Source organism: Pinus tabuliformis, chromosome J, assembly GCF_031772625.1.
Source record: "Pinus tabuliformis cultivar Carrire ecotype Pingquan chromosome J, CPIR1, whole genome shotgun sequence".
In the NCBI taxonomy this organism is placed as follows: Eukaryota; Viridiplantae; Streptophyta; class Pinopsida; order Pinales; family Pinaceae; genus Pinus; species Pinus tabuliformis.
The window spans coordinates 1,010,473,569-1,010,490,387 of record NC_142295.1 but is presented as its reverse complement, the minus strand read 5'-3'; the positions used below and the strand labels follow the sequence as shown (position 1 = coordinate 1,010,490,387).

The following is a 16,819-nucleotide window of genomic DNA, read 5'->3' as shown; positions in this document are numbered from 1 at the left end:
GAATGTTGGCATTTAACTTTTTTTTTTAGCTTGTAGAAGTGTTGTTTTAAGTTTTTCATTGCCTTTCCTAACTATCGCATGCATTACCCAGTTTTTGCACTAACGGTCATCGTTGCGATGACTCTCTCCACTTGCTTCATTTTCCTTCAGTTTGATTGATTCCTGCAAACTTGCATGCATCATCACTTAGTCATATCTTCAGTGAAAATCTCACCATCCTTCATATCTACATGATTTCACACTCCCCTTAGGCAAATTTGGGATTCCCTTTCCTGGATCTCACTTTCCCTTGCATGCACTTTGCATTCTGGGAGCTCAAGGCCTCTAACTTGGCTTCTGGAACTGCGTAGAGGCTGCCTTGGCCTAGCTCTAACTGCGCGTTGTACAGTTCCAAGAACAAGTCTCCCATTCCTGGCCAATGAGACTGCACAATGCACAGTCTCTTCTAGCATGTACCTAGACTGAACAACACATTACACAGTTCTAGTCAACAAGCCTCCTACACTGACTATTAGGACTGCATAGTGAATAGTTCTAACAATCAACTAGTCACTTTTGTGAACCAGGATTGCACAATCTCTCCCAGAATTATCGTGCTTTGTTGTTTGATCTTGTATTGAAGTGCTTTTAGTTTTAAGCTAACATTTGCATGCCATGAGTGTCCTCTCCGCCTTTGGGAAAAACAGTTGTTGAGCATCTCTCTAGCAGTTATAGTTAAACATGGCTTCCAAGAGAGCTACATCAAAGGAAAATGTCAAGAGTAGTAGTGGGGAAGCAGTTGAGAAAGTTTTAATTAAATTGCTAGTCTATGCATACACTTAGTTATTCATTGATAAGGGCACCAAGTTGACATGGAATCAGATTAAGGATACTTTTGTAGAGGACTTCAGGAAAGACATAGAGGACCAACATGCTTATATTACTATCCAATGATCATGCTCTTACAAGGTTCCGTGGAGGTACCCGGCCTTCCCATGTGCATACATTATCAGCTGAATTGTCTCACACACAAATAGAGAGACTATGACACTGATTAGTGCCAACAGAATAAATCTTTCCACCTTCAGGGTAGAGAACTATCATCAGATGTATCATTTACCTTTTTTGGCTAGGCGGATGGACATAGTTTTCTTTGCCACCAACAACGAGGTGAACATGAGAGATATAGTCAAGTGCTGGGTGAAAGAACAATCAAAGTTCAAATAGACACTCAATCTTGTTTACAAGACAAAGTATCTTAGGAATTCCTACCAGTTCTTGATCATCTTTGCATGCTGAATATATAGTCAAGAGAGCACAAAGACCTTTCCTTAAGGTTTGGTTTTTGTATTGGACCTGTTGGTGATTGATGAAAGGCCATTAAATTTGTCAGACTTGTTGGCTTATCAGTTGAAAGTACATATGACTGATGTCACAAATATTCCCAAGGATGAGCAAGTGAGATTATACAACTTTGCATACTTACTGGATGCAATCTATGACCAACAACAGTTTCATCGCATGAGATGGAAATGGACACCGAAAGAGATTATCGTCACCGTTTCTTGCAAATTTCTTTCTGATTGTAGCTACTGAGGAGTAATGACAAGGCTGAATGACCATTTCATCATCTCATTGTACAAGTTGATCTTTTAGTAGGATCCACCTTGCATGTCCCAAGAAGCAATCGAGGTGATACTTGACATTGCATATTGGTATGTGTTACAGGGAAAAGTGTCTACTCAGAACTGCTTATCCCACTAAGGTGTGATAACTGCCTTAGAAACAAACAAAGTAAAGCTACTTTCGTTTTTCCTTTATGAAGTATAGATAGAGAGGAACAAAGAAGACCGACCTCTATCTTGCGCTAATCTCCTGGTTCGATTCCTCTCTTCCTTGATAGTCTTTCGCTACTTGTTCCCTTGCACGCCCAGCTTCACAGAGTACCTGTAAGATCAAAATAGCATAGCACTATACAAGAACATGGATCTATAATCATAAACAATCTAGGATCAGATGTAAATTGACCATGCAAATGCAGCAAACATAAATGACACAAGAGTATGGAGGAAAACTTGAATAGCTTTTATTGATAAACAAGAAAGAGCCAAGAGGAGTTACAACCAGTTGTTCTGACCCAACATCAACCTCTCAGCAAGGAAGCCCCTCTTCACCTCATACAAAGCTTAGATCACCCAACAATCTGATGTTTATCTCAAGAAACCAACAACAATTCCTTACAATATGCAAAATTCCAGCCTCTGGATCTCTGGGATGAGGGATCCATATATAGATATCTGTAAGGGGGATGAGTCAGCTTGTGATTTGATTAGTGTCTTCCCTCTGATAGTTCTTGCTTCCACATGGATATTGATGATCTCTTACTCATCCTTGGTCGAATTCAGAGAGGCAAGTGTCACAGGAGAAGTTTCTGGAAGCTTCCATTGCCTCTCCACCTCGCGGAATGACACTGCCATTTGTCATTTCTTGCCCATCGCACCCCATAGAAGGGATTTTTGAAATGAAATGCACCCACACAGAGTATTTAGGTGAGATGCAACGCACTTGGCCTGTGGAGCAGCTGAAATGATCCTGTTTTGACCAATTCTCAGCAGTTTTTCATGGAGAACTTCTGGGAGAAGCTATAACCAGCAGACCTTGTTCCTTTAGGGGTTATAACAACACTTTTAGGGACTTAGGAGCCCTTGGTTTATGGACATTTCATGCTTGGGGTTGTAGTGCCCAAAAATGTCTATAGCAGTTGCCCCCTAAAGCATGAGGTCGTTAATCTTTTGATGTCGGGTGAAATGCTTTATTATGAGGATCCGAAGTTCTTTCAAGCTGGGAGGAGACCTGTAATAAGATACAATACAATACATTATCTTCATAATATTTTCATGATCTAGATGAGGTGGGCATTCCCATGCTCGACATTATAAATTCATTTTCATGTACATAGGACAGACAATCGTCTGAGTGTAGACTGATGATTCAGATAGAGCCATCATCCCTTTGATTGGATGATTATCTGTGCAGCAATGATGTACATTTGATGTCTTTATTTCCCTGAATATATATCTCAGCCCAGATGGATGAAACTAGATCCAGGGTCTTCAATCTCATTCGATCTTCACTCGAAGTACAAATCTATCCATGTGAGAGATGTTCTGGAGTCGAACATGGAAAGACATCACTTGATTACCAGCCAATGATATAAGTTGTTAACAAGCACGAGAGGAATCACCGATAATGATAATGACCCTCAAGGTACTGCAGTACAATTCACGTGGTGTGAATAAAGGACTTGGCATTGAACACCACGCAAAATCTTTCGGTCGAAGGTAATTGATGTAAACCTGTCGCCGGAAGTGAGAAACTTGCCATTGAGGCATGCAAGCTTCAAAGTACTGAATGGGGTGTTCCTAGATCAACTTCTTGGATAATGAGTTGATGTCGACAAAAAGCGATCCGTCACAGGAGGGCCTTAATGAATCCCACATCAATGACATGGAACATAGCAAATGATTTTAATGGAGGTGAAAACGATCTAGTGATATAAGGTTCAAGGTGGCGGTCATGAAAGAACGGAGTATAAATGTATTGTAGTGGGTGAGACACAGGTGAATTCTCTGAATGACTTCTCTTGAACATATCGGCGACACTGACGTGATGGATTGGTAGCATTAACCCCAAATGTGGATGGTATGATGGGACCATGGTGATGTGACCGGTGAATGAAACAACCCAACCCGACTTGGATGCGGAGTGAAAGTGTCATGTTCAAGAGCGACTTGCTACCAACAAAGTTTCTTCAAGTTTTCTTCCCAATTTTCCCCAGTCATTGCTGACCAGTACCTATTTATTTTTATCAAGCTTGAGGAGGATAACATATGCTTGTTCTATATTTTTCCCTTCGGTCAAACCCATCGCTATGTTTTAATGAGCCTAGCGATAGTGAAACTCGTTCTCGTCTATAGACAAATTTGTCGCTATTAAAATTTTAACGAGTTTAACGACAAAGATAACTCAGTCCTTTTCAATTTTAGAGAGTCTGAAAAGGAACATAAAGGAAACTCCAAAATTCCTTTTTTGTCATCTAATCCCTTAAGTCCGAAAAAGTATAAAACAATACAGAAGGGATGAATTTTCGATACTTTTAACGAGCCGAACAAAACAAGCGCTCGATCTTTTTGTGTAATAATCCCTCATGTCCAAAAAGATTAAAATTTAGAGGAGGGATAGCACTTCCAGTCCCTTTAACGAGCTGGAGAGGCCAATGGCTTGGCAATCTTTTCATATTTTATGAGTCAACTGAAAAGAGCTCAAAGGAGACTCGTCTTTTGAGGAACGAGTGATAAAATGGGTAGCAACTGATTCGAGGTAAGGTTTGGAATTTTCCAATCACGACAGTGTTACAAGGATGGCTAGTGAGATCACTCTTCGCAGTTGTTCCTCAAAATAGGTAAACAATCAAATGGAGGTGAATGATCAGCCAATGCAAAAGTGGAGGTGACGGTGCAAACACGACCAGGGCTTTAAAGGCTAAAGTATTACATTCACGATGGTTATTTACCGGAAATTGGTTCATTTTTTAATGAGCTTAAACTCTGGAGGAACATGTGCTCATTGCTTATGTTTATTTTTTAACGAGCATGAAGTTCGCGCTAAAACTGCTCGATTAATCTAGTCATATAATAAGAATGTCTCATATATAAAAACGGCAATTTATAGAGTTTTGCCCCACATCCTTCCTTTATGCAAGTTAGGATACGACCAATCCTACGAGTTTAAAGGGTTAGAGGACCTACAAATTTAAAAAAATAAATAGTCGCTCTTCACTTGCACGCCAAAAGGTTTGCATGTCCTCAGGTATAAAACAGAGTTTCAAGGTCACCCTTCAAATCACTGACAAAACATTTGTTTTATCAGGAAAGGTATACCTCTTACAGGTTACCAAAGATTGTTCTATTCACGGCGTAAACAAAACACTTCTTCGGCGATGTTTATCGAAATAAACAAAGGTGAGCGACAATGCCTGCCAACCCACATAACTTTGAAAACAGGATCTTATTCCAGTCCAACTCCCTCTTCCAATCTCGGACGGGAGTACGAAGGTCATATACTCTCGCGGAAACGTACCCTATACCTGAAGTTTTCCTGCTGAAGCAGACCAGGGTGCATGCCCCCTGGGTTTCAGTCATGTCCCTCGAATCACTCGCGCTCATCGGGCAGACAGACTGGGGATTGAGACATTTGTTGCGTGAAAAGACCATTCAGGGATGGTATATGACTATTTGCTTTGTGTGATCCGGGAAATGAAAGCTGGTCTACGAGCTTGACCACTCTTCCTTCGTGTGGAAAACACATTACTCTAAAGAGTGAGGAGACAATCGCTCCCATGCAATAAATATAGTCTCGCCCAAGGAGTAGATTATAATTCAGGGGCCCTTGAACTACCATTACGTTCATTTGAATGGTTTTCCCTCTCAATGTTATGGGTACATTGGGAAGGATCCCTAACGGTCAACTGGTTCCTTTGTCAAAGCCTGTTAGATTTCTCATCTCAGGCAAAAGCGATGGTGAACCAAGTGCTTTCCAAGTAGTTGAGGAAAGGATACTCACAGAAGCCCCTTCATATATGATGGTACCGGCCATAACCATTCTATATATTTGAACAATGATTCGGAATGGTATACTAGCTGGTAAATGGGGTCTGCCTAGTTGATTCCAATCAAAGGAGACAACTAGGTTGCTTGGAGGTGGGACCGAAGAGACGGCCGGGTATGACTCTGACGAACTTCCTTCCTGCGGTAAAGGAATGGGTAAATTGCCCCCATGTTCATCGGAGTCTGTACTTACGAAAAAAATTTGGATGGTGTCATCCTTGTTCTCCCCGATGACTATATCATCTGAAGATGGAACCTCTGAAGGCAAGACCGGGTCAACTGCCACCTTGACCTTTTGACTTTCGTCTGGTATGGGTTTAGATGGTTTGTCTTCAATGATAGATGCTTTAGCCAACCACCTGAGTGGGCCAGCCGGATTTTCAACTAGTGATGGACTCGGCAAGAGTTTTTTATATCCAGGAGGAAGTCGTAACGGTGAAACCAGACAATCGTCCAAAACTCTTGTAGCCTCGTCTAAGAAGGGACAACGATGGACGGCATGATCACCTTCGCACAGTTTACAAGGAAATCTATATTTTCCTTTTTGTCCTGGGGCTTCACTTTCACTAGTCGACGATGTGTTTTCAACATGATCATCAGAGGTTGACAACACCGGGTTGTGCAAACAAGGAGACGAGTCCCTTAAGATCTGAGGGATGCAAGGACAATCTCTATGATAGTGGTCTCCTTTGCAAATGACACATGGCGATTTAGGCCTAGTCGGTGCAGTGTGTGGATTTTCGCTAGACGATGCTTGGTTGCCCCCTTTCGCTTTTGGCTCCTTCTTCTTCTTCTATTTCTTCTTATTTTCCTTCTTCTTCTCAGGTACTTGAATTTTGGCTTTATCATCCCCATCAAGCGAAGAGGAAGGAGGAGAGGAAGAATTGGAGGAAGTAGAAGGTCGGTCGGTAACTCTAGACTCGTCTAGTTGCTGACTTGATTGTTCAGGAATTGCGGTGTTCTGAATGACAGAGGTTGAGAAGAGCCATACAGGAAAGCCGATTGTCAGTCCTAGAAGTGACAATGTGGCCATATGGGGTGCACCAACATCTCCCCAAGAGGAGAAGGGACTAGGATTTCCTCCAAGGGGAATTCCTTGGTTGGTGGATTCCATTTTCTCAACCCAAGATCAACATAGGAAAGGGTGATGAATATTCCGTTTAAACTGAATTTTAGACGCTTTGACACAACTTGTTTTTTCAATTTTTAAGAGTTGAGAAAAAACAAAAGATGACTCTAGTCGCCTCCGATTTTTAATGAGCCTGAAGTGACAAGTGCTCAGATGGACCTATTCTGTTAAAGATTCTGAAAAGGAATGAAAGGGACTGTTCTGGAAATCTAGGTAGAGGGATTACCAAACCAATCGCAAAACTGCAGAATACTTTTTACGGTACGACAGTCAATCTTCCTGAATGTTGTGTTCAGTGCATTGCGATCGATAGGGCGGCAAACACGGCTTCCTATGGATAAAGGATTAAGTCTATTGTGGTCTCCCAAAATATACTCAACAGTACGTGGGAGCACAAGTCCGTACTGGCACTTATCATCTCAAAGTGGAGGAATCACCCAACCATCAGTGAGAACAACAGTTACCAGGTTTTACGACGCCGGAATATGTCTCTAGCCTAGACTTCTAAATGTTGTGCGTTAGGTTCCAAAGCGTTGTTAGATTCATTGAATTTATTTTATAGTTGATCTTGTTTATGAAGTTTTCTTTCAGGTTCACTGCGAGATGTAGATTTAATTCCTAAAATGCAATCTAAGATGATAAACAATCTTTTTATCTTCTTTGTGCAATGAAAATCCTAGCTACTAAGGAAAGAAAGACAGAATCCTTTCACAAAGAGAAAAGAGCACACTCTAAATGAACTTTCCTAAATCAAACCAATCAGACTGTCTAAATGCAAATGCACATGCATGTATTTGTTTTCGACTTTCTTAGTATATGGAAGATAAAAAGAAAGTTGATGCGCAAATCTGAATTTCTTTTCAAGCGACAGTTATCAACAAGTTTCTTTTTGAAATAAAAAATGGAGGCAATCACAACACCTTACGATTTGGAAATGAATACTTGTTTTCGACACTAGAAAAATTACAAATTCAGACCCAAAACAATACTAACAAGATAACCGACTATCAACAGCAATCAAACTCTTTCCTATGATTGAAATCGACACTTTCTAATCAAAGGACGACAGTGCGATGATGTTACTTTTTGTAAAGGAGAACTGAAAATGACTCAACAAACACATAAAAACATTCACAGTTCTTTTATACAAAGGAGGCGGAATAACAGCAAGGAAAAGGGGTTTCAAATAGAGATATACTGATCACTGGCAGCAAAATTCATGAATAGAACCGGAAAGAATGAATAACAGAAACCAAAACTGCACAATGCCTAGTCTGATCAGTGCACCTGTAACACAGGTAATTTGAAATGCAGCGCACCTACTACACTCGGGAAGTGCGCTAAATTTCAGATTCTCAGAATAGTACCTGCGCTGGGCCAGAAATGAGACTTTGCTTGGGTTCCAGGTCATAGTTTGCAGTTCAGTTCATGGGTTTTGGTTGAGAAAATGGTAATCAGTAATGCAACAATCAGGGGTATATCTAAGGAGGATCTAAGAGCTACCACAAGGGGCAATCAGAGAGTTTGTGAATCAGTTGTTTAAATCATAAAAAGATCCCAGAGATTGACTGAAGCGGCATTTATCTACTTTGCATTTGCATAGCAAATGCAGTTCGAAAGCTACCTAGCACAACTTCAGACTCCGTCTGTAATTTTATGAAATAGACAACAAGGAAGATAAACAAACAAACTAATTCATCCCCAGTGGACTCGCCATTTTGTTACAGGGAAAAGTGTCTACTCAGAACTGCTTATCCCACTAAGGTGTGATAGCTGCCTTAGAAAAAAACAAAGTAAAGCTACTTTCGTTTTTCCTTTATGAAGTATAGATAGAGAGGAACAAAGAAGACCGACCTCTGTCTTGCGCTAATCTCTTGGTTCGATTCCTCTCTTCCTTGATAGTCTTTCGCTACTTGTTCTCTTGCACGCCCAGCTTCACAGAGTACCTGTAAGATCACAGTAGCATAGCACTATACAAGAACATGGATCTATAATCATAAACAATCTATGATCAGATGTAAATTGACCATACAAATGCAGCAAACATAAATGACACAAGAGTATGGAGGAAAACTTGAATAGCTTTTATTGATAAACAAGAAAGAGCCAAGAGGAGTTACAACCAGTTGTTCTAACCCATCATCAACCTCTTAGCAAGGAAGCCCCTCTTCACCTCATACAAAGCTTAGATCACCCAACAATCTGGTGTTTATCTCAAGAAACCAACAACAATTCCTTACAATATGCAAAATTCCAGCCTTTGGATCTTTGGGATGAGGGATCCATATATAGATATCTGTAAGGGGGATGAGTGAGATTGTGATTTGATTAGTGTCTTCCCTCTGATAGTTCTTGCTTCCACTTGGAGATTGATGATCTCTTACTCATCCTTGGTCGAATTCAGAGAGGCAAGTGTGACAGGAGAAGTTTCTGGAAGCTTCCATTGCCTCTCCACCTCGCCGAATGACACTGCCATTTGTCATTTCTCGCCCATCGCACCCCATAGAAGGAATTTTTGAAATACAACGCACCAACACAGAGTATTTAGGTAAGATGCAACGCACTTGGCCTGTGGAGCAGCTGAAATGATCCTGTTTTGACCAATTCTCAGCAGTTTTTCATGGAGAACTTCTGGGAGAAGCTGTAACCAGCGGACCTTGTTCCTTTAGGGGTTATAACAACACTTTTAGGGACTTAGGATCCCTTGGTTTATGCACATTTCATGCTTGGGGTTGTAGTTCCCAAAAATTTCTATAACAGTATGCCTCTCCCAGTGGCACATTCATTAGTGTTTGGTCGAGAGAGGCCTCCATATTTTCTACCAAGGTATGCCACGAACAAGTTGGTCATGCAAGAGGTCTCATATCACCTATCCATAGGGTTATTATGAGGACAACATAGGAAGAAGAAGGCCCCATGGCCCGCTTTTCCTTTGTAGATCAAGTTATAAATGATTAAGAGCTTGAAAGATGAAGATCTCGAACCCAAGGATATATTCAAGTTTGAATTCTGTACCAAATACTTCTACTCGTATGATCCCCATGGTATTTTCAATAACGATTGTGCAAAGGTGTAATATCCATGGATCCATAGGAAATTTCACTCGCACGAGGAGGACCCTTGGAGATACTGTTACAATGACTCCAAGCCCCATGAGTCAATTAGTATAGCCACAACTTGGAAGGCTTCTCTGTAGGTAGTAGTAGTGTAGGAAGAGACAACAACATCAATAATAAGTAGCAATCCGGTGTAGGAAAAGGGAAAGAGGAAGATTGTCCAAAACCCAGAGGCAGAGAAAAGGTACAAGATGAGAGTATTCCTATCACTAAGAAAGTAGCTTTGGCAGCAGAGGTAAAGAGGGAGTAGCAGATAAAGAGGGTAGAGTGAAGGAAGAAAGAAAAACAAAGGTTGGAGGAAGTAGAACGAAAGTTGCAGGAAGCAAAGAAGAAGTTGAAGGAAGAGTAAGGGATGAGGAGGGAAAGGGAATAGTAGAAGAAACAACAGGGAGAAGAAAGGCAAGGCATGATCATAGAGAAAAAAACTCCCATACATGTTGAGGAGTCAAAAAATCCAGCAGCTAAAGAAGAGGGTGAACATATGTAGGATTGGGAGTTGGCTCAACAAATTGAGAAATTGATTGAAGTGACAGACATGGAGTGGGACCAGGAGACACAGAATGAAGACACTTACCTTATGTCGTGAGCACCTGGGGTCACAACCCAGTCTCCGACATATAATGAAGACACTTACCTTATGCCATGAGAACGAGAGGTCACCTCTTAGTCTCCACCACCTCCAGTGTCTGAACGAGTCTTGAATGAGCAAGGATACATTGTTCTCCTTGATGATGATGATCCAATTATTTATGTGTATAATATTTCATTTAACGAGTTTCAAAAGAAGATTGTACAGGTGTGGAGGAAACACTTTTCGGATGATCATGTGTCACCTGCATTCATGAAGGAAAGGGTGATAGTGTTAGATGTCAGAAAGCATCTAGCTGTAATTGTCAATTCCACTTTGACTTATGCAGGATCAATGAGCTCGAATGTTAATTTCTCGTTGGTCGAGAATGAACAAATGAAAAAGAATTTGTTGGTGGCCAAGAAAGAGGCAGAACAATTCAAATGGCAGAGCACAGTTTCCGCAATGGTAGAGATGAGGAAAGCGATACCTGATGAAGTATCAACACTTGAGACCACCATGTGGAAGCTATATGAAGGATTTGTCACGGTGCATAAAGAAGTTGTCCATGTGCATGCCTTGGAGTAGAGGAGCAAAGAGTTTGTTCAAACTCTTAGGAAAATACATGCTGACATCGCCCATGTGCAAGAGTAGACAATGCAGTATAAAGAGGCCTTGCTTCACTTTCCAGAGATCATGAAGCCTTAGGCAAAGCTAGAGAAAGAAAGGGTCCAGATGTTGATGCAAAACTATGAGCAACAATTGTCAATTGAGTTCTTGGTATTGAATACGTTTATATATATATATATATATATATATATATATATATATATATATATATATATATATATATAACTAAAAATAAATTAATCAAATTACATACAAAACCCTAAAATATAAAATAGTTAGATAACACCATTTTTTTAATTTATATTTAAAAATATAATTAAAATGGTCAATTATAATCTCAACATTTTTTTTTATGTTTCTCTCTTCCTTAAAGGTGGCTCCCATTCTCCACCCCTCTTTATAAAATTTGAACAGTAAAAACTAAACCCCACACAAACCAACTGAAAATCATATCAAAAATTTCAACACCAAATTAAAGGAAACCATCAATCCACCCCTTAGAACCTGTGATAATGAAATGCACACTAGCAATTGTATGAAAAAATTAGAGAAACACAATGAATCAACCCATTAGAACCCATGATAATGAGATGTACACTGGGAAACCTTTATTAGTAGATTCGAGCAACACAAATAAAACAACCAATTAGAACCCATGATAATGAGAAAAATGTAAACTTTGAAATGAGAATTGATATTGTTACCTGTTTCGAAGAGATAGCAAAAAAGTGACCCAATTTTGAAAAAGGGTGATGCAGAACACACATGTTTTTTTAGAGCATAGTTTTTGGCACTTTAAATTTTTTTATGTACATTGCATTTTAGAATGGTAGTGATTTTCATGCTAATTTTAAAAAGTGGTAATTCTACATCAGACCCTTTTTTTAAAAGACCTATTTTTTGAGTTTAAATTTTCTAATGTATGAAAGTAAATAATTATTTTCTAAATTTAATAATTTTTGAAGTGGTCCTCTTCTTCATATATATATATATATATATATGAAAAACAATAAAAACCTCACTACAATATATATATATATATATATATATATATATATATATATATATATATATATATGTAGTGAGGTTTTTATTGTTTTTCATATTTAAAGAAGAAGGTCGATATTTTGAATTCTACATATTAATACACCGTTAATTAAATTTTCAATCCACATGAAATAATCGTCTCTAAAAAACAAGAATTTTTAACAATTGACATAATAATAACCATTTTTAATATAAATATAACTAAAAAACTACACGTTTTGATAATTTTTTGCTAGAAATGACATGTGAAAATCACATTTTTTATCGGAAAATTTTAACTAAAATGGTTAAATAATAGTTTTTTTTATGAATTTCATGTCAAATAATAATAATAATAATCACTGTTTCTTTCAAAAAATAATGATTAACATAAAAATTAATGTAAAAATCACATAATACAAATATTGAATGCATAACAACCTTAATTGAGTGCTGATTCTTCTCATAAAATGTCAAAGTCAAAATATTACAATTATAGCTAATTAATAGTTACAAAAAATTATCTTGATTTCCAAGCATAACTTAAATTTAATCAACAATGTCATGTAATCCAAACTCTTCGTCGTTTAGAGTTTCATCATTGTCTTCTTCCACAATATTTTTTGCTTCATTTTGCTCATTTTCCTCTTCTAATGGATCTTTGATGTCTGCAAATCTCCCAATGTATGCCTTTCCAATCGTTCCATGTAATGGTGGTTGGGTTTCCTTTTCATTTTTGCCACATGTGATTCACTAAAGTCCCCTTCATTCAACCCAATTTCTTGTATTGCATCTAGAAGAAATTGAAGAGCATTAATTCTTCGCTGAATAAAATTGCACTGTATTGGATCTTTTTCAAAGGCAATGAAATTTATTCCTTTTTGAAGGCAACATGCTAGTGTTGTACCTAATTATCAAGCACAATAGAAATAATGAAGTAAATTACTACAATGACATATAAACTAAGAAATAACATGTTGAAATTCAATTCCATATAATAAAACTTACCTGAGCTAGAAAATAAATCCATAATCCAATCTCCTTCATTTGAACATATGTCTATCAGATAGTTTATCAATAACTATGGCTTTTGATAAATGTTAACTATCTCTCCTTTTGCTTCTTTGTCTTCATATGTTAGGTTTCTCACAGCAACATCATAAGTCAGTATTTGGCTATGACTCTTTCCATCTACCCGATTAAAAATCATAGACATATAGTTATCATCTTTTGCTCAACTATCAATATGAATAAACTCACAATTATTTATAAATAGTTGATCTTCACGGTTAAGAAGATTTGACTTTTGCCTATAACATGAAATAGTAAAAGTTCAATTAACTTACAGTATGTAAATGAAATTTTTAACATTAATCAAATATACATTTTAAACGTCTTACCATGTAAGCTACATCCTTGAATTTGTTCTCCCCTTGAAGCTTGACAATAACATTTCCAATTGTGTGTCTGGATGAAATGTCACAAATCTCCATAATGGTGATGACGTGACTTCTGGAAATCCCACAACCACTTTACTAAGAGCTTGTTAAGTATAAGGGTCACTATCATAGTGGATGTTTGAAATATTGAAACCATGGGGAATATCTCCAATAACTGGGCCATAATCCATTTTAGGTATGAGTTTAGCAATGTCTTCCCAGTTGCCTTGTATTACATGATATTGAATAGTGTCAAGCCCATTCCAAATGAAATGTGTAAGAGTTGGATCAAGTTCAACATTCTTAAAAAAATGCTTCTTTAGTCTTTCCATCTTAATTTTTTCAGTAAAGGTTCTAAAACTATCTGGTGCTCCATTTGCATCCTTCTTCATATTTTATAAAATAAACAAAATATTGTAAGTTATAATTAAAAATAGTATACAGATGAATAAAATGAATGGATAAATCAACATAACTTTTTAAATGCAAGATAATTTTTTTTAACGTTGATGTAGAACTTGAATCTGGATAATTGAGTACAACATCATCCCAACTATCTTCATTCAACAATTTAACCTTTTGTTCTTGATTTTTCATGTAAAATCTGTCACCGCATAGATAAAGTAAAAAAAGTTAATATAATGATATGCATAACAAATACTACCAATAACAATGTGTTATATTTAAAATAAAATTATAATTTAGAAATAAATAAAAATAATTCAACAAACTTACTTTTGAAATTCCTCAGACATTTCCTTCAATGATAATTCCCTTGACCTCACACAAGATAATATTTCTTTGACAAGATTCTCATCCTTCACTCCTTGCAATGCTCTCCAAGGTGTGATAATCATATCTTCTAGAAGCTTCTTCATTTTAGGACCTAATTTACTGTTACTACATATCAATGGTTTAGACCTTTTGACCTTCTGGTTTTTAATGCTAATGTTCTCCCACATGCTAAAAATCTCATTAATCAACTCCCATATCTCTCTCGTTCTAAATGCCAACTGGAAAATGTTATCAACACCTTTGAATAAATCACTAACTTTTCCGCCTTTTCTACCTTTTGAATTGATTTTCTCTTCAATTTGATAGCCTATTTCCATACAACATTCCTTTCCGAAATCTACAGTAACATTTATCCTATCCCACCACATTTTTCTTCAAATTCACTATGAAAAAATCTAACCCTTTGGATAAAAGTCATAGACATCCTATATTCATTATCTAAATTATGATCCCATGCCACTAACTTTGCTTTTGTATCTGATAAACCAGCATAAATGGTACAATTAATTGTTCCAAAACGTGGTTTATTGGGATATTCCTTCATCAATTGTCTTTGAGCTTCTACAGAATGGTTCCCCCCAAGCACATAATAATTGAATTCAAAACATTTTGACTTATCAAATGCTTCTTTGTTGGGAACTTGAACTAGATCAAAAGGAAACACATAATTAACCACATAAGCATATGGATTGTACCTCATCAATGTCTTCAAGTTGTGAACATGCAGATGGTGTGGCTTTCTGATTTGATATTTACATTGTCCTTCACTTGCCTTATAGATTTGTCTAACATTAAGCTGAAATGTACGACCACCCTCAATTAAGTTTCTCTTTGTCAAGTTCTGTCGAATGACATTTTGTTTTGTTTTGATAATGCCATCTTCTAAATCAACTCCTATTGTAATGATTTTTTGCCTTCTTTTGAAGTTTCACTAGGTTCTTGACTATTGGTAATGACTACTTCAAAATGTTCAACTTTACTTTTCTTCCTCATAACATTCTCAGCATTAATTGGAACAAATTTATTCTTGGGCATTGTTAATTTTGGTCTTTTATGGCTCTTCTCAGTTCCAATTTCATCCTCAGTAACAACAACATATTCTTCACTGCCAGTTTCAAATTCCTCGTCTTCAAAAGTAATTTGTCTACCTTTGCTAGATTTATCCACTAGAGGCTTTTTTTTTCTGATCCCTTGGATGTAGTTTTGTAGCATCATGAATTACTACATTTTTCTTGTTTGGCATATCTTCTTCTAACACTGAGTAGAAACTGCTGACAACTTTCATAATATCATGTTCTATGAAATGAATGTCTCCCATTCTAATTGAAAAACTTTCAACAAAATTCTACCAAACAAAATATCATATGTCAATAAAAACAAAGTTATAAAAATATAGTGAGACAGTTACAAGAATGCAAAACACAAATATAAATAACAATACTTACGATATTTTGTGTCATCTCATTTACGATTTGTTCACACAACTTTGTAGATACCTCTCTCGTGTCATACAATGAATGTGATAATTGGTATTTAATCATTTCATGTGACTTGGGCGGTTTTGTAAGTATGTAAATAACTTCATTGTCCAGTACTGAACACATGTCTATGACCTTTCCCATCACCTTATAAATTCCATGATCATTAGGTATATCAACATATAGATATATCTACACATTTTGGCTTTTTGTTTCTTTCACATACCAGACATTTGATGGAAGTTTCACTTCTTTTGATTTCTTCGAGTATGAAATCATCTTCTTATCGTTTGAGGCACTTAAAATATTTATAGCCATCAGCTCAGGTGGGGTTCATTCACCAATGTTTTTTGAAGATCCACCTTTAAGAGTCTTTGGTCCAGAAAGATTCACAAAAATCTTCTTTGATGCCATTTTCCTAAAGAAAAGAAACACATATAAATCAGTAAATCACAAAAAATAATAACTTAAATTAAGAACAAAAACGATAAATGATAATTAATTTTATAAACTATAACAATTTTAAAAAAAAGTTAATAAATTAAAAAAATACATCGCCCTACCATCGCACCCTGAAAATCGGCCGGCCAACCGAGCCAGCCTTTGGGTCCGACACCCCTAGCCCACCTTGGAGCCAAACTTCTACCCCCCATCCCGAACCATAGTCTCGCCCCTAGACGGCCCACGCAGGTGGCGAGGCGATTCCTAGAATTGACTGCCACCATCGTGGGCCATTGGGCTGCCGAGGTGGGGCGGGGGGCTGCAGACAGCCTCCGGCCCATCCCAACGACCCAACAGCCTGTGGGGGTGGCGGGGCGATTCCATGGATTGCCCCAACACCCCCACGGGTCGTTCGACCATCGAGGTGGGGCAGGGGGCTGCTACTAGCTCCCGTCCCACCCCGGCGGCCCAACGGCTTGTGGGGGTGGCAGGGCGATTCGGGGAATCACTCCGCGACCCCGTGGGCTGTTGGGCCATTGGGGTGGGGTAGGG

The 16,819-nt window shown here is 37.9% G+C and overlaps 1 protein-coding gene across 1 annotated transcript in view; it reads right to left on the bottom strand.

Moving 5' to 3' along the window:
* Positions 1 to 16,608, bottom strand: part of LOC149230282 (transcription factor bHLH36-like) — an 87,721-nt gene extending 71,113 nt beyond the window's left edge. Inside the window, exon 1 of the mRNA XM_089381264.1 lies at positions 16,454 to 16,608. Coding sequence (XP_089237390.1) covers positions 16,454 to 16,608 — 155 coding nt within the window. The remainder of the gene's footprint in view (positions 1 to 16,453) is intronic.
* Positions 16,609 to 16,819: the final 211 nt, after the last annotated feature.